The 23132-nt window shown below is 41.0% G+C and overlaps 2 protein-coding genes across 3 annotated transcripts; one reads left to right on the forward strand and one right to left on the reverse strand.

The window, feature by feature from the left end:
• Window positions 1-1570: 1570 nt before the first annotated feature.
• On the reverse strand, window positions 1571-12499 carry Rsph3 (Radial spoke head protein 3). 2 transcript variants are annotated; one of them, XM_043412031.1, is made up of 10 exons: window positions 10025-12499; window positions 9636-9719; window positions 6829-6910; window positions 6472-6645; window positions 5974-6102; window positions 5703-5906; window positions 5470-5632; window positions 4713-4799; window positions 2918-3148; window positions 1571-1662 (listed from the first exon to the last, which is right to left on the reverse strand). In XM_043412031.1, exons 1-9 carry the CDS (start codon window positions 10975-10977, stop codon window positions 2925-2927), a joined length of 2100 nt encoding a protein of 699 aa, XP_043267966.1. In that variant the 5' UTR covers window positions 10978-12499; the 3' UTR covers window positions 1571-1662; window positions 2918-2924. The 2 variants fall into 2 exon arrangements, with proteins under 2 accessions (XP_043267966.1, XP_043267967.1); XM_043412032.1 differs by lacking the exon at window positions 9636-9719.
• Window positions 12500-16679: 4180 nt separating this feature from the next.
• Window positions 16680-23132, forward strand: LOC122406419 (activin receptor type-2A-like). Its single transcript, XM_043411861.1, has 8 exons — window positions 16680-17458; window positions 18371-18561; window positions 18747-18906; window positions 19045-19184; window positions 19479-20048; window positions 20143-20280; window positions 20459-20590; window positions 20893-23132. Exons 1-8 carry the CDS (start codon window positions 17401-17403, stop codon window positions 21076-21078), a joined length of 1575 nt encoding a protein of 524 aa, XP_043267796.1. The 5' UTR covers window positions 16680-17400; the 3' UTR covers window positions 21079-23132.

A 23132-nucleotide genomic window follows, 5' to 3' on the forward strand; every position in this document is an offset into this window, starting at 1 on the left:
GCTCGATTCCTTGAGCAAGCAAACGAGCGGGATTAACTAATTTTCTACGGTACCCTTAACCTGCGTAAGATATTCTAAATTTACAGTCGAAAGTATCCATTCAAGAATAACGACCTGGTAAATATAAGCGGCACTTGCCAAAACTCATGAAATATGAGTCAAGTCCTGTTCCGGCGGGTAAACGAGACAGGTGACTCAGCCTTAATGGAGAGAAAGTAGACGCCACGATTTTCGGAAGAGAAAACCCTTCGAAACACTGCCTTAGTTATTGCTATTCGATTTTTTTTTTAACTTTGCAGTTCTCATCGTTGTTTTGACGTTAAAATTAAAGTAGTTCGGCCGTTCTATGACTAGTCAAGTTTGCGACCACTTCATATTGATTAATTTTAAGTCTAAATTATTAATCAAATTAATAAATATTTACATTGAGAATATTTTTATCATTAAAATGTAATAAAATGCTTTAAAAATATCTTAAGACAAAATTTATACTCCAACTTGACTAGTTAGTGATCGAGTCGATACCGGTGACACTTGAAATACACATAACCCAGAGAACATTTTTATTGTGCGAAAGAGAGTTTATATCGGTGTTACGGCACCGAGAAAAAGGAATGGTCAATTCATGAAAAAAAGCGAAGCTACTGGACGAATAAAAGCACGTGAGTCAGTCTGAAAAATAAATTTGATGAAATTCCCGCGGTTCCCGAATTTGCTCGAAGTTCAATCAGCTGTTACCAGCAGTCCAACGTAATAACTGGCATCCGGTTTCGACACGTCAAAAACTCAAGTTTTTTCATGTTTTCTTTCTTAAAAGCCCCGTAAGGTAATGTTTTTTTTAAAGAAATGATGTCTCTGATAAATTTTCTTCACGATAGAAATTCTTTCGAAGCTCGAACACCGTACAATTTTTCCACAATTAATATTATTGTGAGTTCTCCCATAGGGAACCATGTTAAAAACTCAAAATTATAAATGAAATAATTCAAAAATTTTCCCCGTAAGAGGTCCCGGAACTGTGCTCATCGTTATCAGGGGACCTTAAACTATCATTTACCGCAAAAAAAGGAGACCTTCACCGTGCTTTATCGAACGGCCGAACTACTTTTCCAATGTAAGAAAGCGATTCTAAATGAAAAGTTTATTTTCTTCGTCTTTCGAAGCATTCGAAACTTCCTGTCAATTGGAATTTGACGTTCGAAATCGATATTTCAGGGCTCGCAAACATTTTCCTTTTTTTTTAATCTTCATGCGCAACGAGAAAGTGTAAATGCGGAAATTTTTACAGAATACTATCCACTTTTTCGTAAGAGTTCAATTTCTCTTGCACCGAATGTTTTGAATCCTTCATTGGAATATTCCACATTGGAAACCTTCAAAACATCATTTCGCTAATGATACTCCGGTAGGCTTAATGAGAAACATCATTTGCTGATCGTTAGCAATTTCCACTCGCTGTTCTGACCCCTAACAACCTCAAAAATTTCCGAGATATTTTCGTGTACCTGCATTTTGTGGTGCGTCAATGATTCTTGAGAATTTCGAGGTTAAAAATTAAAAAATGCAACAGTACACAAAGACATGAGTATATTTAAGTCAAATTTATTCTTCGAGCGGAATGTCCGGCAGTCCTAACGACCACTTCGCTGCTGTTGGAAGTACCTGGAGAAGAGAAAAATTATTTTAGTATTTTGCAAAAAACGGTATTACGATACAGAAAAGTACATAAAATTATCGATTCTCAACTTCAGAATCCACATTTCTTAACGTTTTTTTTATATTTTCATCACTTTGTTGGAAACAATACACCACGATCGCGAGGCTACGTAAATCAATAATGAAATTTATCAAAACTATTAACCGCCTTCTCGCTTCGAGAACGAAAGAAAAATATTTATTCATAATCGCAAATGTTTATCAATGAATATAATTGGAAATCGATTCGACGAGCTCCCAGTCTCTCGGTAATGATACTCATGAACTCAAGTGAGAATTTTCATTCGGTAAAACAACAGTAACAGCAAACTGCATAATCAGCAACGAACATTTGGATAATCATACGAAAATTCGGTATGAAAATTTATTGCAAAAGATCATTATTCTTTAGGCAAATAATAGTAAAAAAAAAGGTCATTAATTTGTTATGATAATACGTGGGTGATCGATCAATAAACATTTTTTCTTCATCGTCAATGTTCGGCTTTTAAAATCGGTCAATGATTAGTTTTTAATGGGGGAGTGGGTTCGTTTTCCCTGTTTTTCTGAAGTCCGAACCCTGTCCAGGCTCCAGTGACGAGTGCTTATGTACGCAGGCACGTTTCGAAGAGGGGTGAGGATGGCACACGTCACGAGGGGGTCGAAGAGAGATGAATTTGACGCGCAGCTGTGTACACTAGGAGACGTTTTAATACATCGGAGGCGAAGAAAGTGGAGACGGATGGGACCAGGAGAGGGAGAAGGAATCAGGCAGGGTTTGGTCCATCGCCTGCTGGTTAAGGTGTCCCTAAATCCGGAGTTAGCCGCTACTTGCTCTTTCACGTCTGTTTAATCAGGGCTCAGAGTGATTCTTTTTTTGTCGCTAATCCCGATAAATGGGCGTTAAATAGATCGGTAAATATAAAGCGAGCACTAGCCCGATCACAAGTATTACAACGTCGTTAAAATGTTTCTTGGATCACGATCCTCATCGATGTCGATTGTGTTGCGATGGTTTTTATTCATGAAATTTCACTTTTTATCAATTTCCATGAATTTGAACTTCGGTTTTCGTTATCAAGGTCCCGTGCAGTCGATTCTTTCGTTTTTGGGGGTATTCGGGCTCGAAAATTACGACAATCGGAAGAAACGATCCACGCAGAAAAGGTTTTTCGAGATACTGCGCGATTGTGAAAACTCTCATGGAGGAGGGTCGATTTACCTCTAGGCTAGAGAGCATTTGTTTCATCGGCGTCATCGACGGGTGCCTCCTCGTAGTTGATAGAATCGACTTCTCGACCCTCACCCCCTTCGTCAGTCGGTATCGCAGTCTCGCTTTCACTCGAGGGCTTATCATCGGATTTGACTGTGACTGTATCCCTCGCCTGGTCGTAATCCTCTCCTAACCTTGTATAAGTTTGTGCACGGTTTTCCAAAATTTCACGAATTATTTCTGAAACAAAAAAAACGTACGAAGTCAGTTCTAGAATTGGAGTTTCAGTTTTGCGTCGACGGGGCAAGATTTTTAACGAAACTCCCACTCCATTTTCGATCGTCTTCTTGGAAAATTGTCTTCCCAGCGAGATCCAAAAAGTTTATGGTAAATGAAAACGAGTAGAAATTTCACATTGTTACAGAGCACTATTTTCTATCGAATCTACCATTTTTTTGCTTAGCTTGAGAAAAGTTTTTCCCAAAACCCTGCCAATTTCGTCATCCGGAAAAAATATTCCTGACCGATTCTACTTTTGATACGCCGGATACAGCGCATAACGTCGATTAACGCGGAGGAATGAATTCGTTAATCCTGCAGCATCGAATTATCGATTCCGAGCAGCTTTACCGATCAATCCTTTTAGCTGACACTTGAAAAACGCGCAAGTATATCGACACTCAATAATGCAGCAATTCATATTGATCGAAGATAATCGATTCGGCTATTTGGAGAGTTGACTAAATTCGAGTTAAAAAAACGATGACAACGGTGTGCGAGTGAAAGTACTTTTGACTCGAAGCGTTATTAGCCACCCTTCAATCGGACTTTTTTACTCACCCGTCGACGGTGGATGAGCTATAATTCAATGGTACAGCCCAGCAAAGGAAATTGTTCATAATTATCGCTTTTTTTCTCGCCAAATCGATAGTTTTCCTCTCGTTTTCTCGATCTTTCAAACATTAGCAAGTATAAAGCAGCGAAAATGAGGAGCCATTCAGATTTTCACGTTGAAATGGTAATTGCGAGATGGGACGAGGATCGAAAAACGATCGAGATACGCGCGGTTATTTATGAGTGTTTAGTTAGGAAAATAGTGGCCGTGAGGAACTAGGGATTTCGGATGATCCGATAGGCGTCGCGACACAGTGGCGGCTTATTTAGTTGCCAATTTCGTCGTGGTGAATCAGACGGGCTCATTTGGCGCTGATTATAGTAAGTTCCTTCTGCTCTCACCCGTGTTCGTACCGTTTGTTTATTAGCTGCTTCTCCGCTACTCTTTTACATCCTCAACAAAATGTCAGCCGGTAATTATGTTTGGTGCTATAACAGGCTTTCGCCGTTACTTTTGTAAGCACCTCTCGAGAATTCTACCTCCAAATCTCTGAAAGTATCTCTTTCTTTCCTTTGTTTTTTTTCCTGCTCTTTCGGATTCGTAATATCGAGTATACGATCGAAAGGGAAGTGTTTCCTCGTTCCATCGATCGGCATGAACGATGATTTCAGGCCCTCCTTTCGCTGGCCTCTACCAATACTCGTAAAACCAAACTCCCATGTTATTACTGCACTGAAAAATTCCTGCCCCTTGACCCATTCGTACACGTCGAGGCGTTCGTACCTTTCTGCACTTATTATTGAGTCGGGTAAGTGCGTTCGTGTAAGTTCAATTATCGTGGACAGCGATGAAACCGTTCGAGAAAAAATAGATTTTCCCACGGTCCAATGATTCAATAATTAGCTGTGATTGTGGACAGAATTGTACCGATTACTCGCCAATGAGATGATTCAATGGCTTTCAACTTACCGGCCAAAAGCTCTCGACTCTCGATCACCGAGCCCATTTCTTTTTTGACCTCCTTCATCAGCCATGGCATGAAGCCTTCCTCAACATCTGTAAATCCGATTTTCGGTTATTAAAAAAACGTTATTGAAGCTTCGTGTCATTCTAGTAAAAAATTGAGGCAATTATAATTCGTGGAATCTATTTGTGGGCTCAAAATCGAAATATAAAATTATGATCGAACCATTCCGCGGTGGTGATGAGAAAATAACTTTTTTTGGTATCGATAACTGTTATTAGAAGGACTATCAAAGTGGGTAATTTATTTGTATTTTTTCACCTTCTAATCACCTCGTGGGTCTTATATTAGCGTCGAATAACCTCCAACTGAAATACTCTCGTGTATGATTTGGGGGCTGTCACTCCCTCGTCATGATTACTCATAAGAGCTCACGAATCATATATTTCGATATTATAGCATTACCATCAGAATAGAGAATTAATATCAACTTGTAGAATTGGAAGTAAGTGGATGCTTGTAAGACTTTTCGTTAAAGTTTTGAGAATTCCTAACAATAGAATCATTCAGCTTTCCAGTCTAACACGCACATGGCAAGGAAGTGCTGACGATTCTATTTTTGGAATCGGATTTTTAGTGTGTTTCAATGTGTTTTCAAACGCTCTAATCGCTTTGAATGCCCTTCGAATTTTCGTATTTTGAAAGCTCTTCGAATACGAATTGGAAAATTGGAATAAATTTTGTGAAAATGATTGAACTTGCCGGCTTTTATTTCGTCCAGTAAAAATCCGGACATTTTGAGACCTTCGAGAACGGCAGGCAACAATTCGGCGATGTAGCCTGTCAACAGAACTGCAGCGGCGACACGTTCCTCCGTCTCTTTTTGTGTTTTAACAGCTTCCTCGTGTTGCCTAACTCGGCGACACTGAAATACCAAATTTTTGGTAAATGTTGTATGAACGTTCGCATCGAATGACGAATCTTTGGAAACTTACCTTTTCTTCTCGGAGACGCCTTTCCTGTTCTTCGAGTCTCTGCTGCTCGGCCTTTTCGGCGGCTCGCAGCTCGCGGAATCGTCTTTGCTGCTCTTTCAGAGCAGCGAGTTCTTCCTCTTCGAGAACTTCGATCAAAGCCTGCTCGATCGTCTTCCCTACGAGGACTTCGAGAATCGGTTGAACCTCGACATCGTAATCGAAGAGCTGCGAACGTTTAAAACTCGTTAAAAAATTATACTAAAAGGCTCTCCGGACACCGATCAAAACTCACATCTCCAGGATCAATTTGTGTTTCGGCATCTTGACCAACTTTGCCGGGACAGAAAACTGGCGTTGGCGGCCTGTCCAGTAAGTAATCCGTTTGGGTTGCCACTTCAGACTCTTCGGGTCTGTCGTACAGCTACAGAAATGGAAACGTCGAGTAAAGTCATGGAGAATCGATTAAGAACGTGGCTGCACACGCGAAGACGGCCAAAAAGTTGAAAACGCGCTACAGAAACACTCGAAAAACATTCCTGGATCTTCGAAATCGACTTTCAAAAGAGTGCTTTTAATTCCACGAAAATGTAAAATCCTCATACCACTTCAATCCGAGGGTTAAATTACTGTAATTTTCGTCACTTTTTTCTCTTTATTTTTCGTATAAAACCTTTGGCGATACTTATTCGGTAAAGTATTGCGTCATAGAAAGATGCAGCGTGTTTCTCGGTTCTGCGAAAAACTAGCAATTCGGATGAATGATGAATTATAATATGAAAACCGATGATACCTCTTCCAAATAAAGTTCTGTTTGAACCGGTTCGTGTTTCCGGCCGGGGACCGGTGGCGGTGTGCCAATTCTCATCATCATCAATCTCGCCGCTTGTGACTGTGCACGCTTTTTCACCATTTGTTTTCTCTTCGCTTCGGATTGCCTCGCCGCTTGTGATTGATCGGCGTCGATCTGTCGAATAAAAACTTTGATTAGCCAAATCGTTGAAGCCTCCGATTCATTATTCCTTCGATAACAGAAAGCACAGATTTGAGAGATAAAAAAATTGACATCGTGCGACAACCAGCACTTTTCCAGCAGGAATGAGCAATTTAACATGATTTTTATCTATTTTAAGATGAAAAATGAACTCACGAGGGTAGGCGCCGAGGCATAAGTACTACCGCGAACGACTCGTCGATCAAACATGATATTCCCAAAAGGAAGCGGTTGATCACTGCAATGCAGAAAATATGCACAGCTTTATTCCGGGTTGCGCACTAGTAATATCGTTCGCTTTCGTTTCTACTGATAAATTTACATGTACTACGTAAATGCACTCTAAATCTTAGTGCATCGAGGTCAACCTCGACAGGAGAGGTTCCATGTTTAAGGTTGAAAATAGGAGCAACGAAATTCTAACTTCCTAGTCGAGCAGGCATCGACAAACTTTCCGTATGACTGACTGAAGAAATTCGCGTTTCCAGACCCCCAGTTCTTTCCTCAAGTTCGTTCAATCTCGGCCCGAATTGCTCGAGTTTCACTGGGTTTTGAAGTGAAACTTCTGTACTGAGGGGGCTACGACTAGCGTTACGAAAACGATCATATCGGACGAGGGGAATGGTTAGGATACGCGGTGGGGGGCATCCGGGGAGGCAAGGGGCCCGTTAGTGGGGAAGCTGCTTGAGCGCATGGCAATGGACCCGGGCCGAGTATCAAGGGTGGGGTAACGTTAATTCGGTGAAAAAAATCGCAAACTTAAGAATTTTTTAGACGTTGCAACATGAACGATATTTCTTGAGATTTAAAACTCGAATATCAATATAATTACAGTACAACCTCTAAATGCGCGAACTCTCAGAGCGTGAGCTCCCCCACTCTGGGCCGAACATCGATCGACATGGGTGGTAGTGGGAGAAGCGCCAGGGCCCCCACGACATTGGACCAGAAACGCCTCCTGCGCAGTACCCACTTTTGGGCAATTTGCGGAGTCTACTGTATTTATAAATCCGAGGTGGATGCGGTCCCGTCGCCCCACTCTAATGAGGCTTTTCAAATTTTTACTCCAATAAAAAATACAAACTAAATGTGATAATAGACTGATAAGGTTTAGTTAGGCAGGCGTAGTCCTCGTGCAACAAAATGTACCCCAAAACATTGTACTCAAGGATGAAATAAAGTTTGAAAACGTTCAAAAACGGTCCCGTCGCTCTTACGCTTTTAGAGGTCGTGTAGCGTAGCTCGTCGGGAGCAAATCTTCAGAAGCACTTCGGGAAAAGTTGTGTCCACCGGTGAGCAATATAACTCTGAATGAACTCGACCGATTCTTTAGAAATTTAACATACTACTTCTTTACACAATTGAGCAGATATCGGCGGGAGGATTTTTTTAGATTAAACATATTTTGGACACTTTTAGAAGTAAAAACATCGTTTTGTTCTTTAACCCTCTCAGACGGAAGGAAAATTATTCCGTTCGTTATTTAAGAGTCGTCGAGTGATGGCATACGCAGCGCCAAGGTTTAGAAATCAAACTAAAATCCGTTTCTACCGAATTTCGTCGCGAATATAACGATTGCGGGAATATTAAAAATATCAAAAAGTTCGATTTAATTAGTAAATAAAAAAATACGGAGCAGTTTGCATACGCCACGACACTTTTTACGCCGGTCACAAAGATTAATTTATCACAAATTGCACACACATTTGCCACAACCGAAGAGCCGGATTCTCGCACCGCTTCGCGGCTCATTACGAAATTTATGTGTCGCAATTTCAATAAAAATTGACGGAGAAATTCCGTAGAATACACGCGAGGCGTCTGACATGTGACAGCGACCGTATTTACTATATTTTTCACCGAACGAACGTTACTCCGCCCTTAAAAGAAAAACTAGCGTGAAAAGAAAAGTTAACGCGAGCCCTGCCGCAGTCTCATATACACGAATTATGTCGACTTATGACGTCAGAGACTTTTTCGAACCGTATGGATAAGCCGCTGCAGTTGGAGATTTGAAAGTTACCAGCGGCATTGCTTAAGGATGGTGGATCACGAAATCAAAATAATCAGAATTTGATCAAATTTGGTGATAACGTTCTCTGGCATCAAGTATACAAATACAATTTCTTTCAAATTTGTTTACCACATGGTTATCGAATAATTGAGCGTTAAATCAAAGTTCTTATGCACGAGATGTACAACTGTATGTAAACTCTATGCTTCAAACGTGAAATTTAGTGTTCGATTACTCTAGAGCTATGTGGCAGAAAAATCCAAAAAAATTTCTATTGTCTTATATATTCTTAAAGAATACATTTACCAAATTTTTTGAAATTCTTATAATTTTGAAATTCTTAATATTTTTAACATGCTTTAGCATGGCAACATTGTATCGTCGCGATCCACCCTCCTTAAAAAGGATTGGCGAACTTTACCAGTGATATTGAGCGGAGATTTCAATGTCCGTTTCTCCAGGCCTGAAAGTCAAGCTCTCATTGACTTTTTGGCTAGTGAATTATCATAATCTATTTATGGTTTTTTTTTTTCAAATAAATAATAAATTACTCGTCGAATACATTTGAAAAGGTTATTCGGAAGTTTTCTTTTAATTTGATATCGTACCCGTATCTTCGCTGTTCTCAATCATTATGCCCAGTTCAATATAAGAAAGTACGAATGATTAATCTCTATCTGCAAACAATCAGTAAGAAGTTTCACTTCCGTTCGGCATGGATTCCACGCGCACTCATCATCGTTTCGTACGCACCGAGGCAAAGAGTGGCGACGCCCTCGAGAACGGAATACAAATAAACGAATAAAATGTGGATATAAAACTGAGAATGAGAGTAAAGGCAAATTGCTCGCAACGTAAGAGTAATCGTTCAGCTAATAAATACAACGATCGTAAATCATAAAATCAGAGAGATCAATGCAAAGGCCACACTATGTTGCTCAATCGTTACCCGAGACACGGCAGCATACTCATCATCATACCCTCGATCGGTTCCAACTTTTTCGGTAACGCTCGTTGCGTCTTCGTCAATTCTCTAGAAAAATATAAGTTCCCTACTTATAACGCAGACAACATGATCGTTCCTTCTTTAGCGCCCTCCAGCTTGAGTATTTTTTCCAATTTTCTGTTTTTTTTTTTTTTTTTTTTTCTTGAGGAAAACGGTTGCAAATGTGACGTCGAAAAGGGCTTATCGTTTTCGCACATTTCTTTCTTACTGACATTCGTTTTGTATTTTATTTTACTTCGGTTATTCGATTCCCACTCATGCGGCAAGACTTTTTTCAAGAGCTACAAGCAGATTTGTTGATTTCGTGAATCAATAGAATTTTAAGGACTTACATTTCCGAGTTTAGAAAGCGGTTGGCCCTGCGAGCTTTCTCGTACTGGGGACACGATAAGCCGTTCGTCGAACTGACAATACTATTGTTGATAATATTATTATTGTAATTTGTGCTGGTCGCGTTGACGAAATTGGCAGCGAAATCGACGGTGGCTTTGAGAGCGGCTGGGCACCGGGCTTTGTGACTGTTGTGACGAACTTCCGGTTTCCGTCCGAGAGAAATGAGCCGGCGGAATCTCGATCGAGGAAACGCGCCGATATCGGTGTCCGGATTTTCGTTGCTCTGGTCACCGAAACCACCGATCCACGTGCCGTTCGGCGACATGCCAAGAAGAGCGGCCACTTCCGGTGGGGGCATCAAAAACTCACCGGTTTTGACGGTCGTTATGAACGGTTTTTTCTGGCTTTCCATGCTCTTTTTACACCCCCTCCGACCCGCCAATCTCTCGTCGTCGCGTTCCTGCAGTTTGCGCAGTTTCGCGTTCAACACTTCGTTGAAATCCTCCGTTGAGAGGCTCATCGGAGTCTGGCGATTGTTGCCGATGTTGTTGTTTAAAATTTCGTCGCGAGCTCTCTTCTTCTCGGCGCCGTCACCGAGGCTCTCGTGACTTTTGCTCTGCTGTTTTTTCCTCAGCGGATTCGCCTGGTGATTCTGAAGATCGGCCAGGATCAAGTGGTCGTTCGAACGACTCATTCTCTTCCGACGGGAGTAATCGCTCGCTCTTGATTTCATTTCGCTGCTCCTCGAGTCTGGCTTCGAAGGACTTTTCTTACACATTTCGTCCTCGTTCACCGAGTCACCGTTCACGTGGCTCATGTGGAGCAGGGGAAGAGTCATCGTGTGACCGTCTTTGTGCACGATCGTGAAAGCTGGTGGGTTTTTGATGACCTCGTGGCTCAGGGTACTTTTTATTTCTGGCGGTGGGGCGAGATTCGAAATTCCAGCTGGCATTTTGATCGATTTTTATGAAAGCAACTCCAGCTCCCTGTCCCAACTAGTTCGTGTACTTTTTATCGAATAAAATGTACCCTCCGGGCTCTTACTCTGTCGATCGGATACGAAAAACCTTGAGCTTTTATCGCCCGACTTTTTCCGTCGCCAGAACTTTTTCTTTCCCTTCGGATCTCCAATTGTTCGGCTCTTATTTTCAGATCCTGCTTTCGATACGCGAAATTTTACCTTACTTTTCATTTAATATGTTTTCGCCGAAGGCGCTATCCGCAGATCGGCAACGTCGATAGCACGCGTAAGAAACAAAACGTGGCTCGAAATGCTCGTCGTCGCTTTACCTCTCTACGTCGATGATTTTTTATTTTTTCATTTTTTTATATCTTTCGTCTTTGCGTGACCGAGTGACGCTCCAGCGTCTTGGAGAGTCACGAGAGTAAAGTCTCCGATAATAAGCTCGAGTTCTCGTGTCGGCCCGATTTCTCATGCGGAACACTCGTCCGGTGTCAGAAGCTACTTATCGTTCAGCATTGACGGATTGGCTGTGACGATAAAAGTTATTTTGCGAAGGAAAAAAAGGGTCAATTACGTTTCTTATTCTCGCGTGTTTTTTTTCTTCTTTCCGCAGGCGAGAGAATGTTTTATTCAGACCCTTCCAGATCGAAGAGCTTGAACTTTCGTTGAGAAGCCGCCGCGAGGATTGTTTGTCGTGCGGAGAAGCCTCTTGGACTACGAATATCTGAATTCCTCGGTCCTTTATTTTCTCGTCCACATCACGAATCGAGAAATAATTAATGGTTCATTGGTCTTGGCCCACTCGTCACGAACTTGCTTATAATACCTCACCCCTCCGTGTATAAATTTAATGTTCGCATGTATATGTAACGGCCATTCATCGACCGGCCGGCGGCCAGAGCGCCGGTCACCATCCAACCCCTCGGTGAAGAGATCCGGCTGCGATCAAACGAGCGCCGTACACGATCGCTTCCGTCGCTTTAATTTCGCAATTTTTTTCGCCTCGGTTATAAGATCAGCTCGCATCGTTGAAGTCTCTTCCTCAATGGGCTGACACGAGGCCAACTTGTTTCAAAGAACGATCATCGCTCCCGTGAATCTTTCCGTGCGCTTAAACTTCAGTGGAGTTTCAACTGACGTGAACATCTCTCGAGACGGTCGCTTCGAACCTTTCGTCATTTCATTTTATCGTTCCGTAGCCGTAGCTCCCGATTCTCCGGCTTCATTAAATTCTTCTCGACGCCTAATTTTGCCCCGAGCCGCAGCACTTTCGGTTGAAAGTTTCATCGACCGCGATCATTAATTCTCATCGGAACAGAACATTTTCCCGGTGAGGCGACGATCGTCGAATCCCCTCGAGCCAAGTGTGTCCTCCCCAAGCTCGCAACTTGCATTCACCGAAACTGGAAACAGCATCGAGTCCAGTGCTATTTCGGCGACTTTGAAACTACCGTACAAAAGGTGGCGAGACTTCGGACGAACGGGCTTTTCTCCACGGCCGGAAGCTTCGGCGACGAGACTCGCGGCGCTACTGAACTCCCGTCGCGGATAGCGAGACGGAGAGAGTGCGGGAGATGTGGCTCGTGCGGGGTCGCTAGGAAATTACCCGCTGGACATTGTCCACGGGGCTGGCTCGATATGTAGATACCGCGGAGTCACGTACACGGCGACGCACACCTTCGAACCGAGGTGCGCGCACAGAGCGCCGGAGCGCTCACCGGGTGTCCGGAGAGTGGGGACTCGCGTCGCCGGGAAAACTGCTCGCGGAGCCCCCGAAGACGAGCCCCCGGTCCCACTCGTCTTCGGGGTACCAACCGACAAACTTTCTCCTCGTTTTTCACCAACGATCCTGCGCCTCCTGAGGCCCGCTCCACGAACCACCGGGCTCTCCCGGCTCGGGAGCCAGCCCATTCGCCCTCGAGCGTGGATCAGAGTCGCAGGGGTTATTTCGCGAGCTGCCAGCCGATGAAAGCCGGCTCCGGAGGCCTCGCACACCCCGTACATGAGATCAATCTTTCGCGCGGCGTATATCCACTCGATACGAGTTGACCGAGCCGCGTACGGTCAGCCCGGCGCATGCTCCGTTCCCCTGCTCCGGAACTCGGCGACAAGTACACGAGGAAAATCGAGAGTGTCCTCGTCGTCCTCGCGGCGCTCTTTCGCGATTAAACACGCGTAGAAGGGGCCTGCCTTCGTGCTCTTGGTCTCGCGCTTCTCGCGCGCTCAGACATTAGGCATGCTTGCAAGGCTGAGCGAGCCCTTAGCAACCGCTTCAAGGTGAGACCGCGGACCTTCCTTCGCCCTCGATCCTCCTCGATCGAACGGTACACGCTTGCTCCTTATTTCTCATTGTTGCCACGAAAGGTCTCCTGATTCCGGCGAACCCCTTCGACCACCGCGCAAACCTTAATCAATTCTATATCTAGATACGTCGCGCAACGTGTCTCGATCCAACTTGCTCGAGTACATTTCATTTTTGACCTTTTTTCTGACACCTCGAACCACCGATCTACCGCGCAAACTTTCTTGCAACATTCAACGGAAACTTATCGATTGCACCCAGGCCTCTGCGCCACCTGGACTGGCCGTTTTCTCCTTTCGATAGAAAAAACCAATTGCAGCTCTTTTACTGCCGGAAAATAACGCTTTTTGCCTCCCCACGATTTACAGACTTCGGTTTCAGCCGGGAACGCAACGTCGGACGTTTCGTCGCAGCGCTCAGCACCTGACGACCTTCAAATTTCGTCCGCTTCGTCAAATTTTCACAGGACATCGACCGATCGTGATGCGGCCTTGAAAAATCGTTATTCCCGTGAAATTTTGACGAAATTTTTGTGTTTCCTTCCCACTCTGACACAAATCTCGCGTTGCGTGGCCTGACATCGCCCAATTCTTTTAATATTCCGCCTTATATTCTCAACGCCACTGAAGCTAACGACCCGCCCCCTTGTAATATTGTTAGACCGTTTTTCAAAGTGGTTTTACAGGCTTATAGACGTTTTGCGCTTGCTGAATATTCGCTGTGTAAAGTGGAGTAGACCCGCGGCTGATAAAATCTCGCGGCCGCGGTCATTCCCTCCAGTTTGCCCCTTCACGAGGCTCGTCTGCGTCCGATAGTGCTAGCCCGCGCATTACCAGCCCTGCTGTAATCCCCCCGCCTCTATACTTTTGCCGGGGCACATTATTTTCTACCGATCGATACACGCGTTTGGCCACATCTACGGATTAACCGAAAATTTAAACTGGTTTTCGCTCGTTGGGCGCGAAAGCGTTAACTATTTTTGCCGGAAATGCCAATTCGGATTGATGCGAAGTGTGTTTCGAGCAATGACGCTGAAGTTTCCAACGTTGGAGTCCAACGAAATGATCGAAAAAAATTCTCCAATAATTCCAGTAATTCTCCTATTTTGTTCCCTGCCAAATTTGCGGTTCGTAGTTTTTCAAGCTGCACCAACGATTCGTGAAATAAAAAATTGGTGAATTACAAACGTTTTTTTCGTTCATTTCGTTGGACTCCAACGTTGGAAACTTCAGCGTCGTTTCGAGCAACGGAGCATCCTTTGGGGGGAAAAACTGGGAAAATCGACTGAGCGATGTCACGAGGGTGGGATGAATGCGTCTTCGAAAAACGGAAGTTTCAAATTTGTGAAAGTTCTTTTTTTTCGAGGTTTCAGAATTTCAGAGATTTTTCAAACTTTTGCTTTTCTTTGCTGATCATTCCATTCGGTAATATCGAAAAATGGTCGATTTCAGCGTCAGTCAAGGCGGGTACGACCCCTAGAGAACATCCACAGTTGGCTCAACATCGGCCAATTGAGGCTCAGAGTTGGCCAATGTTGAGCCGAATGTCAATGTTTTCTAGGGACGAAATAAAACGGAAAGTAATGCTCGATACTCGTGCGGGGAGTTTGAGCCGAAGTTTATTGAACTTTCCTTATACACGGAAAGCATAGAGTTTAAGCGTTCGTTGAACTACTAATAATCGTAAATTAAAATAATATTTGTCGGCTTAATGTTCCAGTAAATAATTCCAATTTAATAGTAATGATAATAAATGAATGAAAAATTTATTCGTACGATAAATGTAAATGAAGAATGTAAAAGTCATTTATTCAGACGATTAAGCTTTATCGCCAATTTCGTAGCGTTTGAGAAAGTATTTTAACGTGAAAATTATTTATAAAAAGAATGTTGAATCGATAGCTCACATCGGTGGATTCCTGTATCTTTTGTGCGTGTGAAGTACCGCTCTTGGACTCTTGACAAAGGTGTAAGTTTCCCCCGGCTCCTTTTTCGTTTGAGTCATTTGAGTCAACGAAGGTATGTTGTACGGTTGCATACCGCGATTGCACATGTGACACTGCTGGCTAATTTTCGAAGCCATGTTTCCTCCTTTGGATCAACAGATTTTCGCAGAGTTGAAAATTTTTTATAATTTCTAAGCGTGCACGCAACGTTTTTTGGTTAAGTTCGTCCGACGACTTGTCCTCCGAACTATAGACGCTGCTGCTTCATTTTAGTGCACTGTTAAATTCGACTCGTCGTTCCCATAGAAACGTAACAGACGAGAATGATCCTCGGAACTGTATCGACAACCTTGGTGTTGTTTACAATGAGAAAAACTCTTCGAAACACGAAGGTTAGACGTGCCTGAAACACTGCTTTTGAACACTTTCACTTCAGTTTTTACGCGAATTCGAATGTAGAACGGTTTAAATTTCACGAAGCTTTTTAGACGCGAATAAAAATCACACAAACTACAAAGAAAACGCCACTGACGCGAGCAGCATTCGCTGCTCGATTTGAAGAAAAAAAATCCAACTACTTTTTTCAATCCCCCGCTTGTATTCGACGAAGTTCACTTGTTGATGAGTCTTGTGTACAAAATTTGTAGTCTTCGCTCTGCCTGCGAGCCAACATCGATGATATTAAGAATGTTTACAAACAGAGCGTACCCTTGAAGTCACTACGGAAGTCGTTTCGCTAAACCACACTTTTCGACAAAACTTCACTGATGAAATTCACAGGGCACATTCAGGCCTCAACCCCCAACAATTCGGAATTCATCAAAAGACTTGTATTTTCTGTCAAAGATTCCGTGAGTTCCGAGTTTAAAAATTGCATGTAAACGAAAAAACTTTTCAATCACATGCCTATATAGATAGCAAAATTTCACTACGCTGCGTAGTTAGAAATTCAGCAATTTATATCCTCAAATTTTCCACAATACTGTAGCAAGAAATATAATTTACATTTTTACCAAAGAAAATTTATTAATAGTTGAAGAAAGCACGAACAACAGATCTTTTAAGTTCGAAAAAAAAAGAAGCGAAGTTTTTTCTATTCTATAACGAGCGAAGAAATGGTGGGATATGGATAAGAAGAGCAAATTTTTCGAGTGAACTCTTTCAAGTACGAAAAATTCTCGAAAGTTTGAAATTATAAAAAATCAATGACGAAAGGTCCTAAACGAGGTTAAAGCTTCGCTGATATGTTGAGCACCGATTTACCGACGCCCTTGTTATAACTTCCGGCAGACAGATGGCAGCACGAACAAGCTTAAAGTAGAAAAAAAAGCACTAAAAAGATTCATCCAATCCCGTACAAAATCCCGTTGCGCCGGAGATGCCAATTGGCTGCAAACGCGATACAGATTTAGTAAAGTGACGCGCGACCGTGCGACATAAAAAGCACACGCTTCTTCCAATGGAATACACGTTCCGTGATTGAAGATCTCCTCTCAGTGATATACTAACCCCGTGTTGAAATAAAAATAAAAAAGATCCAAGTTACGCGAGATTCCGAGCGAGGCCAACACTCCGGTTTCGGCCTTTGCTCGTAATTTGTCATTGAGAAAAGTGAACAAACTACAATATTGGTTTCCGCTTTCCTATCGCCCCTGTTATTTTCGTTCCTGCTAACTCTGCGAAAAATATTCGCAGAGCTCATCGAGCGCCAAGCTTGCTTGGTCAGTGTGTTTAGGAATGGGTTCGAAATCGAGCGGGGAGTGGTTGTTATAACGCTACTGCGAGCTTGTGTATGTGTGAGAACACAAAATCTCACCCTCTTTTCACCAAAACGACGGCAGCTTTTGTAAAGTGTTTACCATAAATTAATGGATGTGCATTATTGAGGCTGTATCTTCGATGCCAAAAGTAAAGTGACCCTTCGTGCATTGAATTATATTTGACAGAAGATTTAAAGAAAAAGTGATTCTCAAAAGATACACTCATATTATCGGAGTCGTGCGCGCATGTACACGCGTGTAGAGGGATCGAGACAGCACAGTGTGTGTATGTGTACGCGGGCTCGAAACATGTGTCGGTGGGATGAATTACTCCAATTTTCTCAACAGCTAATGGAGTGAAAAAATATATATACATACAAAAATTAGTGCTGTGCCAATGTGATATGTTCATGCTTTCGACGTATTTCATTATTCTGACTTTCATCACCTTCGGGTTGTTAGGTAATTACATATAAAAAACCTTCACAACAAATCGTTATATTTCGGTCGCTTTTATTCTGAGATCTCTTTAATTATGGTTATTATTATTACTATTGGAATTGACAGAGCTTTTGGGCTTCAACATGTTTGCTATTTTCGTCGTTTATTTTACGAAGCCTGAATATTCCGCAACCAAAACTCCTATTGTTATGATCATTTTTATTTGTTATTCATTTATTATGAAAATTCGATCTTCTTCTCGCGTTCTCGCGGAACTTATTTGTGAGACCTGGTAATTCGGATGTTCTTGGAACAGATAAAATGAGTTGATTTCTCGCTTATCTTTTTTGATATAATACCGACTTTTTTGAACATTTCCAAATATTTGATAACGACTAGATAATCCAACAAATACGTACACAGCGAAGCTTTGTTTTTCATTTGATAACGATAAATGTTTCTTATTATCTTTAAGTTGATATAGATGTATTGAAATAACGAATAAAGTCGTAATTGCAATCGGCATATCGGTGATTTTGTGTATTTGCGCATTTCTTTTTTCGTTCCAGTTAGCCAAATTCTTGACTAGTGTCTGATATGAGAAGTATTTTTATATAAAAACAACAATGATTACTTTAGACTTGAATTCAAATAATTCATATCTCAATGTAAACATATTTTCAAATATTCTCGGCTAACTGGAATAATGTTGAAAAGATATAAATAATGTGAAACTTTGAATCCAAGAGTTTTCTCAATTGTTGCAAATTATTTATTTTCATAATTATTTCCTTGGTTTTCGAGGCAAAGTAACAACCATAACGTTTTCATTTTTATTGTGAATCAACAACGCTACCTTCACACATTTTTGTGTACTCATCGCAAAAGGAAATATTACAATGAACACCTGATTAAAATTATGTTTCCACCCAGGCACAATAAGTGGCCACGATGTCAAAGGCTCAGCATTCTGCGAGTTCTACAACGAGACTATGTGCGCGGAGTCGCAGCAAGGGTGTTCGGAAAGAGAGGAATGCATTCCTCACGATCCGGATAAAAGAAACCATTGCTACGTTCTTTGGCAGTTCGATAGTGCCACCAAAAAATCCACCATAAAGCTCAAGGTTTTCTATCTGTATATTATAAAATATCACTATAACTAGAAAAATAATTTTCTAAATAATTAACTAAATGAAAAGATTCGCACAGACTTAAAAAGCATCCCAAACTAAAAACGAATGCATTGATAATTGGATTATTCGAATGTATTATGTATAGGATATTAATGACTTTGCTTTATCAATTTCAGGGCTGTTTTTTAGATAGCAAAGAATGTTACGACAAGCCTCACTGCGTTGAAAAGAATGCTGATAGAAAAAAAAAATTATTCTTCTGTTGCTGCGATGGCAATATGTGCAACCAGAATTTCACATGGGATCCGCAACCCACGGAACGACCGCACACAGAACGTATGAAAACTCATATTCCAACTAGCACTTGAAACTGATAACTTCAAGAATCAGAATGTTTATATTTGCAAGCTAAAAATTCAGATTGATCAGGAAAAACAATTATTAATAATGATTTTTATCTTTTTTCACTTCCAGAACCGAAAGCTGTGCCAAAAGATGACCAACAACTCTTCACGCTCATGTTGTCCATTTCAGTTCCAATGCTGATGCTCACTATTGTTCTGTCGTCAGTTTACTGGTGCTTCAAACGCCGCAAGTTAGGATACTTCAACGAAGTAAGGCACTGGGAATTTTATTCATTCTTTTAGTATAAAGTTTAATGTTTCAAGACCTTAAATATTGAAATCGTATTTTTTTGGAATGAATGAATTTTCGGTGACTTTGACAAAGATTAAAGTTATTAAGCTTCCTTAGCAATGAGTTTTTACTATTGTGGAATTTGTAAATCTGATTTTTGAGACTTGAATGGTGACAAAAATAGATTTTTTAATTTTGTGGACAAAAGTAAGGCTTCGCGAACAAGGGGCGAAAGTATGAACTTGTTACTGACATCTAAATAACTTTTGTAGCAAGTTCCCACACTAGAACCATTGCCATTGCCTCAGCCGTCACCAAATCTTGGACTGAGACCTATCCAACTGATCGAGATAAAAGCTCGTGGCCGTTTCGGTGCGGTCTGGAAAGCGCAATACAGAAACGACATTGTTGCAGTCAAAGTGTTTCCAGTGCAGGACAAACAATCGTGGCAGACGGAGCAAGAAATATTCAAGCTGGCTCATATGGATCATCAGAATATTTTGAATTTCATCGGCGTAGAAAAACGAGGCGATAATCTTCAAACTGAATTTTGGCTGATCACAGCTTATCATGAGAAAGGTTCACTGTGCGATTATCTCAAAGCAAACGTTGTTTCGTGGCCGGAAATGTGCAAAATAGCTGAATCAATGGCTCATGGCTTGATGCATTTGCACGAAGAAATTCCTCCGAACAAAGTTGAAGGTTACAAGCCAGCAGTTGCACACAGAGATTTCAAATCGAAAAATGTTCTCTTGAAATCCAATATGAATGCTTGCATAGCAGATTTTGGACTCGCTCTCATTTTTCATCCTGGAAAACCGTGTGGTGATACTCACGGTCAGGTAAATACTCTTTATGAATTCTTTTATCCTCTATTTTGCACATTGTCATATAAAGGATAAAAATTCATCGAAATTTTAACGATAATTGCTGCAGGTTGGAACCCGGAGGTACATGGCACCTGAAGTCTTGGAAGGTGCGATAAATTTCACGCGAGATTCGTTTCTTCGCATTGACATGTACGCATGTGGTCTCGTTCTTTGGGAGTTGGCTTCTCGATGTACCGCCCAAGATGTTAGTCAAGTTTTTTTCTTAAACATATCGAATAAATTTATTTTAATTGCTGTAGGTAAAATGTTTGATTTCTTCAATTTATTTAACGGGATTGTCGAATCGTAGAAACTCATGTTGAAACCAGTTGACATTGAATACTTTTTTCAAGATAATCACAATCATAATTTTCGTTCATCAGGGACCAGTCGGAGAATACAGACTGCCTTTCGAGGAAGAGGTCGGTCTTCATCCTACCTTGGAAGATATGCAGGAGAGCGTAGTACACAAGAAGGAAAGACCACTGATACCAGAGACGTGGCGGAAGCATCCCGTAAGTAAATTGCCTTTACAGAGATTCATCAATGACCCCTCGGCATAACCATTGAGAAAATCCGCTTGAAAATAGTTTCCTGAACTTTGATGGAATAATCTCTTTTGGACATTTTTTTTTTCCATCCGTTCCCTTAAACTGAGTACAAGCCACGTTCAAGCTAATTTCTAACAGCAAATTCGTCAGTAAACATTGTTGAAAAACTAGATTTTCCTTCAGTTTAGATTCCTAGAAAAAACAAGAGTGAAAACAATCATTTGCACAAAATTTTCAACCATTTTTGTTTTATTCCGATATTGCAGGGTCTTTTTTCTCTCTGTGACACGATGGAGGAATGTTGGGATCACGACGCCGAGGCACGCCTATCGGCCTCCTGTGTTATGGAACGTGTTGCTACGTTGAACAGAACTCTCGTGATAAATGCATCGACGTTGATACGCGTTGATAATACAAACGAGTCTATGACTACGAAAGAGTCTAGTATGTAGGTAGCCTATGTATGTATTATAGTTTTAGTTTCACTGCACAACCAACCAGTTTTATTGTACCATACTTTTTATTTTTACGTTTTCATGAAAACAACATAAAATCATACATGAACATAAAAAGACATGGGGACGACGGAAAACGTCTAAATCATACGCGTTTGTGTGTCAACGAAGAACTATTTTTCTTGCCTTTTATTAAACTATTCGAAATTTCGTTCCTGCCATTTGTAATTCAATATCTTGGGAAATTCGACATTTCTATCGACTTGAATCGTATTCCGAGTAATTACATTTTTAACCCACTACTTTTTCTCGGTATCGATAAGTTTGAATTGAAATTGAAAATATTTTTCAACCGACTGATGCGGATAGTTCATGATCATTCTCGAGTATTCGCAGCCGTTATTCAGCATCAACAATCGACCATTGTAAATAAACATACAAGATCGTGTTTCATTTTGAAAAGCCTTGTTTCACGGCTGTTACACGAATTTTGCTTGTTTTTCTATTCCTCGACGTTTTCCGTCTTCGCTATAAATTTTTCACTGCTCACAAGAAAGAAATAATTAATAACGAATTGGTTGAAGCATTATTTGAAGAAACGAAGATACTCGTTTTTAGGGAAATTCGAAGCGATTTACTGCTTGAACCACAATGATATTCAAAAGAACGATCTTCAACAGAAATTGACGAAAAATCTGGCATTCGAGCAGAAAAATAGTTGGATTTTTTTCTGTCCGATGCAAATTTCGGTAATAATGATTCGATACACTTTTGGTTAATATTCCAATAAGATGTAACGACACTTTAATAAGTTAAAGTACCACCAGATCTCGAATGCAATTGAATTTTGTGTTTTGTAAGAAAGTAAGTGTTAATTTAAACAGAGAATATTGTGACCACGCTAAAGCGCAAAAGTACATGAAAAGAGAAGAAAAAGAATCGTCTATCGCTACGAGAATGTTGTAACGACCCTATTACGATGTACCTGGTAGTACCGATCGAGCTTTCTACGATTGGAAAAGCCACGAGGAATTTTAGTAGACAGAATAAAATGAATATACTTGCGCTAAAAGTAAATTAACTTCAGTCATTCAATTCGATTATCATCGTATTTCGTAATAATGTCGTTGTAGGCGTTTCATCGATTAACATATTTCCACGCAAAATTTTCGTCCCTCATATTTCTCTCATCCGAGACGATTCGTTTTTCTACGACAGATTTTTGGAGCTCCCATTAATCTTTCTTTTCTGACGAAGACCTCGATACGTAATTTATTGTACAGTTAAACGAACGTAAAACTCAAATACAGTTGTTACAACTTTACACAGAAAGGGGAGAAAAAGGAATGACAGAAAAAATGGTATCGTGTCCGCCCGGTATCGCGCTTATCATCGTTCGTTTTACTTTTAACTCAATTTCATTATATTGAATCTGACGAGAAAATTGTTACAGCCGTTTGTTATTTTTCCTTTGCAAATAGCTTTTCTAACTGATACTGGGCTTTGACAGTGCCAAATAGCCGTATGATAATCATACATTGCATGCGACACACGCTTTTCATTAACACGATTGTATATTTATTAATACGTAAGATTAAAGAGTTTGAAGTAAAAAACGATCTGGAATTTGGTAAGAAAATAAGAAGAAAGAAAATGAGTGAAGATTAGAGAAATCTTGGTGGTGGATTTCGGCTTTTCGACATTGTCGAAATTGTGAAATTCGCATGATTTTTTCGTGCTGACATATCGAGTGATGAGTCGAAAAAACAGCTTTGAAAATTCGGCGGAATATTGATAAATTTTCATTCGTGATTATTAATCCAACAATCATAACAATCGATCTGCCTTCTCGTGCCCCTAAACACCAGGTGCGGAGAATTTTCGAAATTGTTTTTTCCTTCAACGTGGAATGTATGATATTTAAAGTTTAAAAACAAAATGAAAAAGGGTAATTAGCATTTTTATGGAAAGGTTCATTGTGATTATGTATACCAAATTGTTAACGAAGGTTTTGACGAATAAACTTCTTTTTTTTACGTCTTTTGAACAAA

Source organism: Venturia canescens, chromosome 2 (genome assembly GCF_019457755.1).
Source record: "Venturia canescens isolate UGA chromosome 2, ASM1945775v1, whole genome shotgun sequence".
Lineage (NCBI taxonomy): Eukaryota > Metazoa > Arthropoda > Insecta > Hymenoptera > Ichneumonidae > Venturia > Venturia canescens.

What these genes read in the sequence shown, in the direction of transcription:
- Rsph3 (XM_043412031.1), bottom strand. Translation starts at nt 10,977, where the DNA reads ATGCCAGCTGGAATTTCGAATCTCGCCCCACCGCCAGAAATAAAAAGT. An exon ending in CGCTTTCTAAACTCGGAAAT is followed by an intron (nt 9,720 to 10,024) that starts GTAAGTCCTTAA and finishes ATATTTTTCTAG; the next exon opens with AGAATTGACGAAGACGCAAC. An exon ending in CACAAATTGATCCTGGAGAT is followed by an intron (nt 5,907 to 5,973) that starts GTGAGTTTTGAT and finishes AAACGTTCGCAG; the next exon opens with CTCTTCGATTACGATGTCGA.
- LOC122406419 (XM_043411861.1), top strand. Translation starts at nt 17,401, where the DNA reads ATGTTCATGCTTTCGACGTATTTCATTATTCTGACTTTCATCACCTTC. An exon ending in CATCACCTTCGGGTTGTTAG is followed by an intron (nt 17,459 to 18,370) that starts GTAATTACATAT and finishes GTTTCCACCCAG; the next exon opens with GCACAATAAGTGGCCACGAT. An exon ending in GTGGTGATACTCACGGTCAG is followed by an intron (nt 20,049 to 20,142) that starts GTAAATACTCTT and finishes TAATTGCTGCAG; the next exon opens with GTTGGAACCCGGAGGTACAT.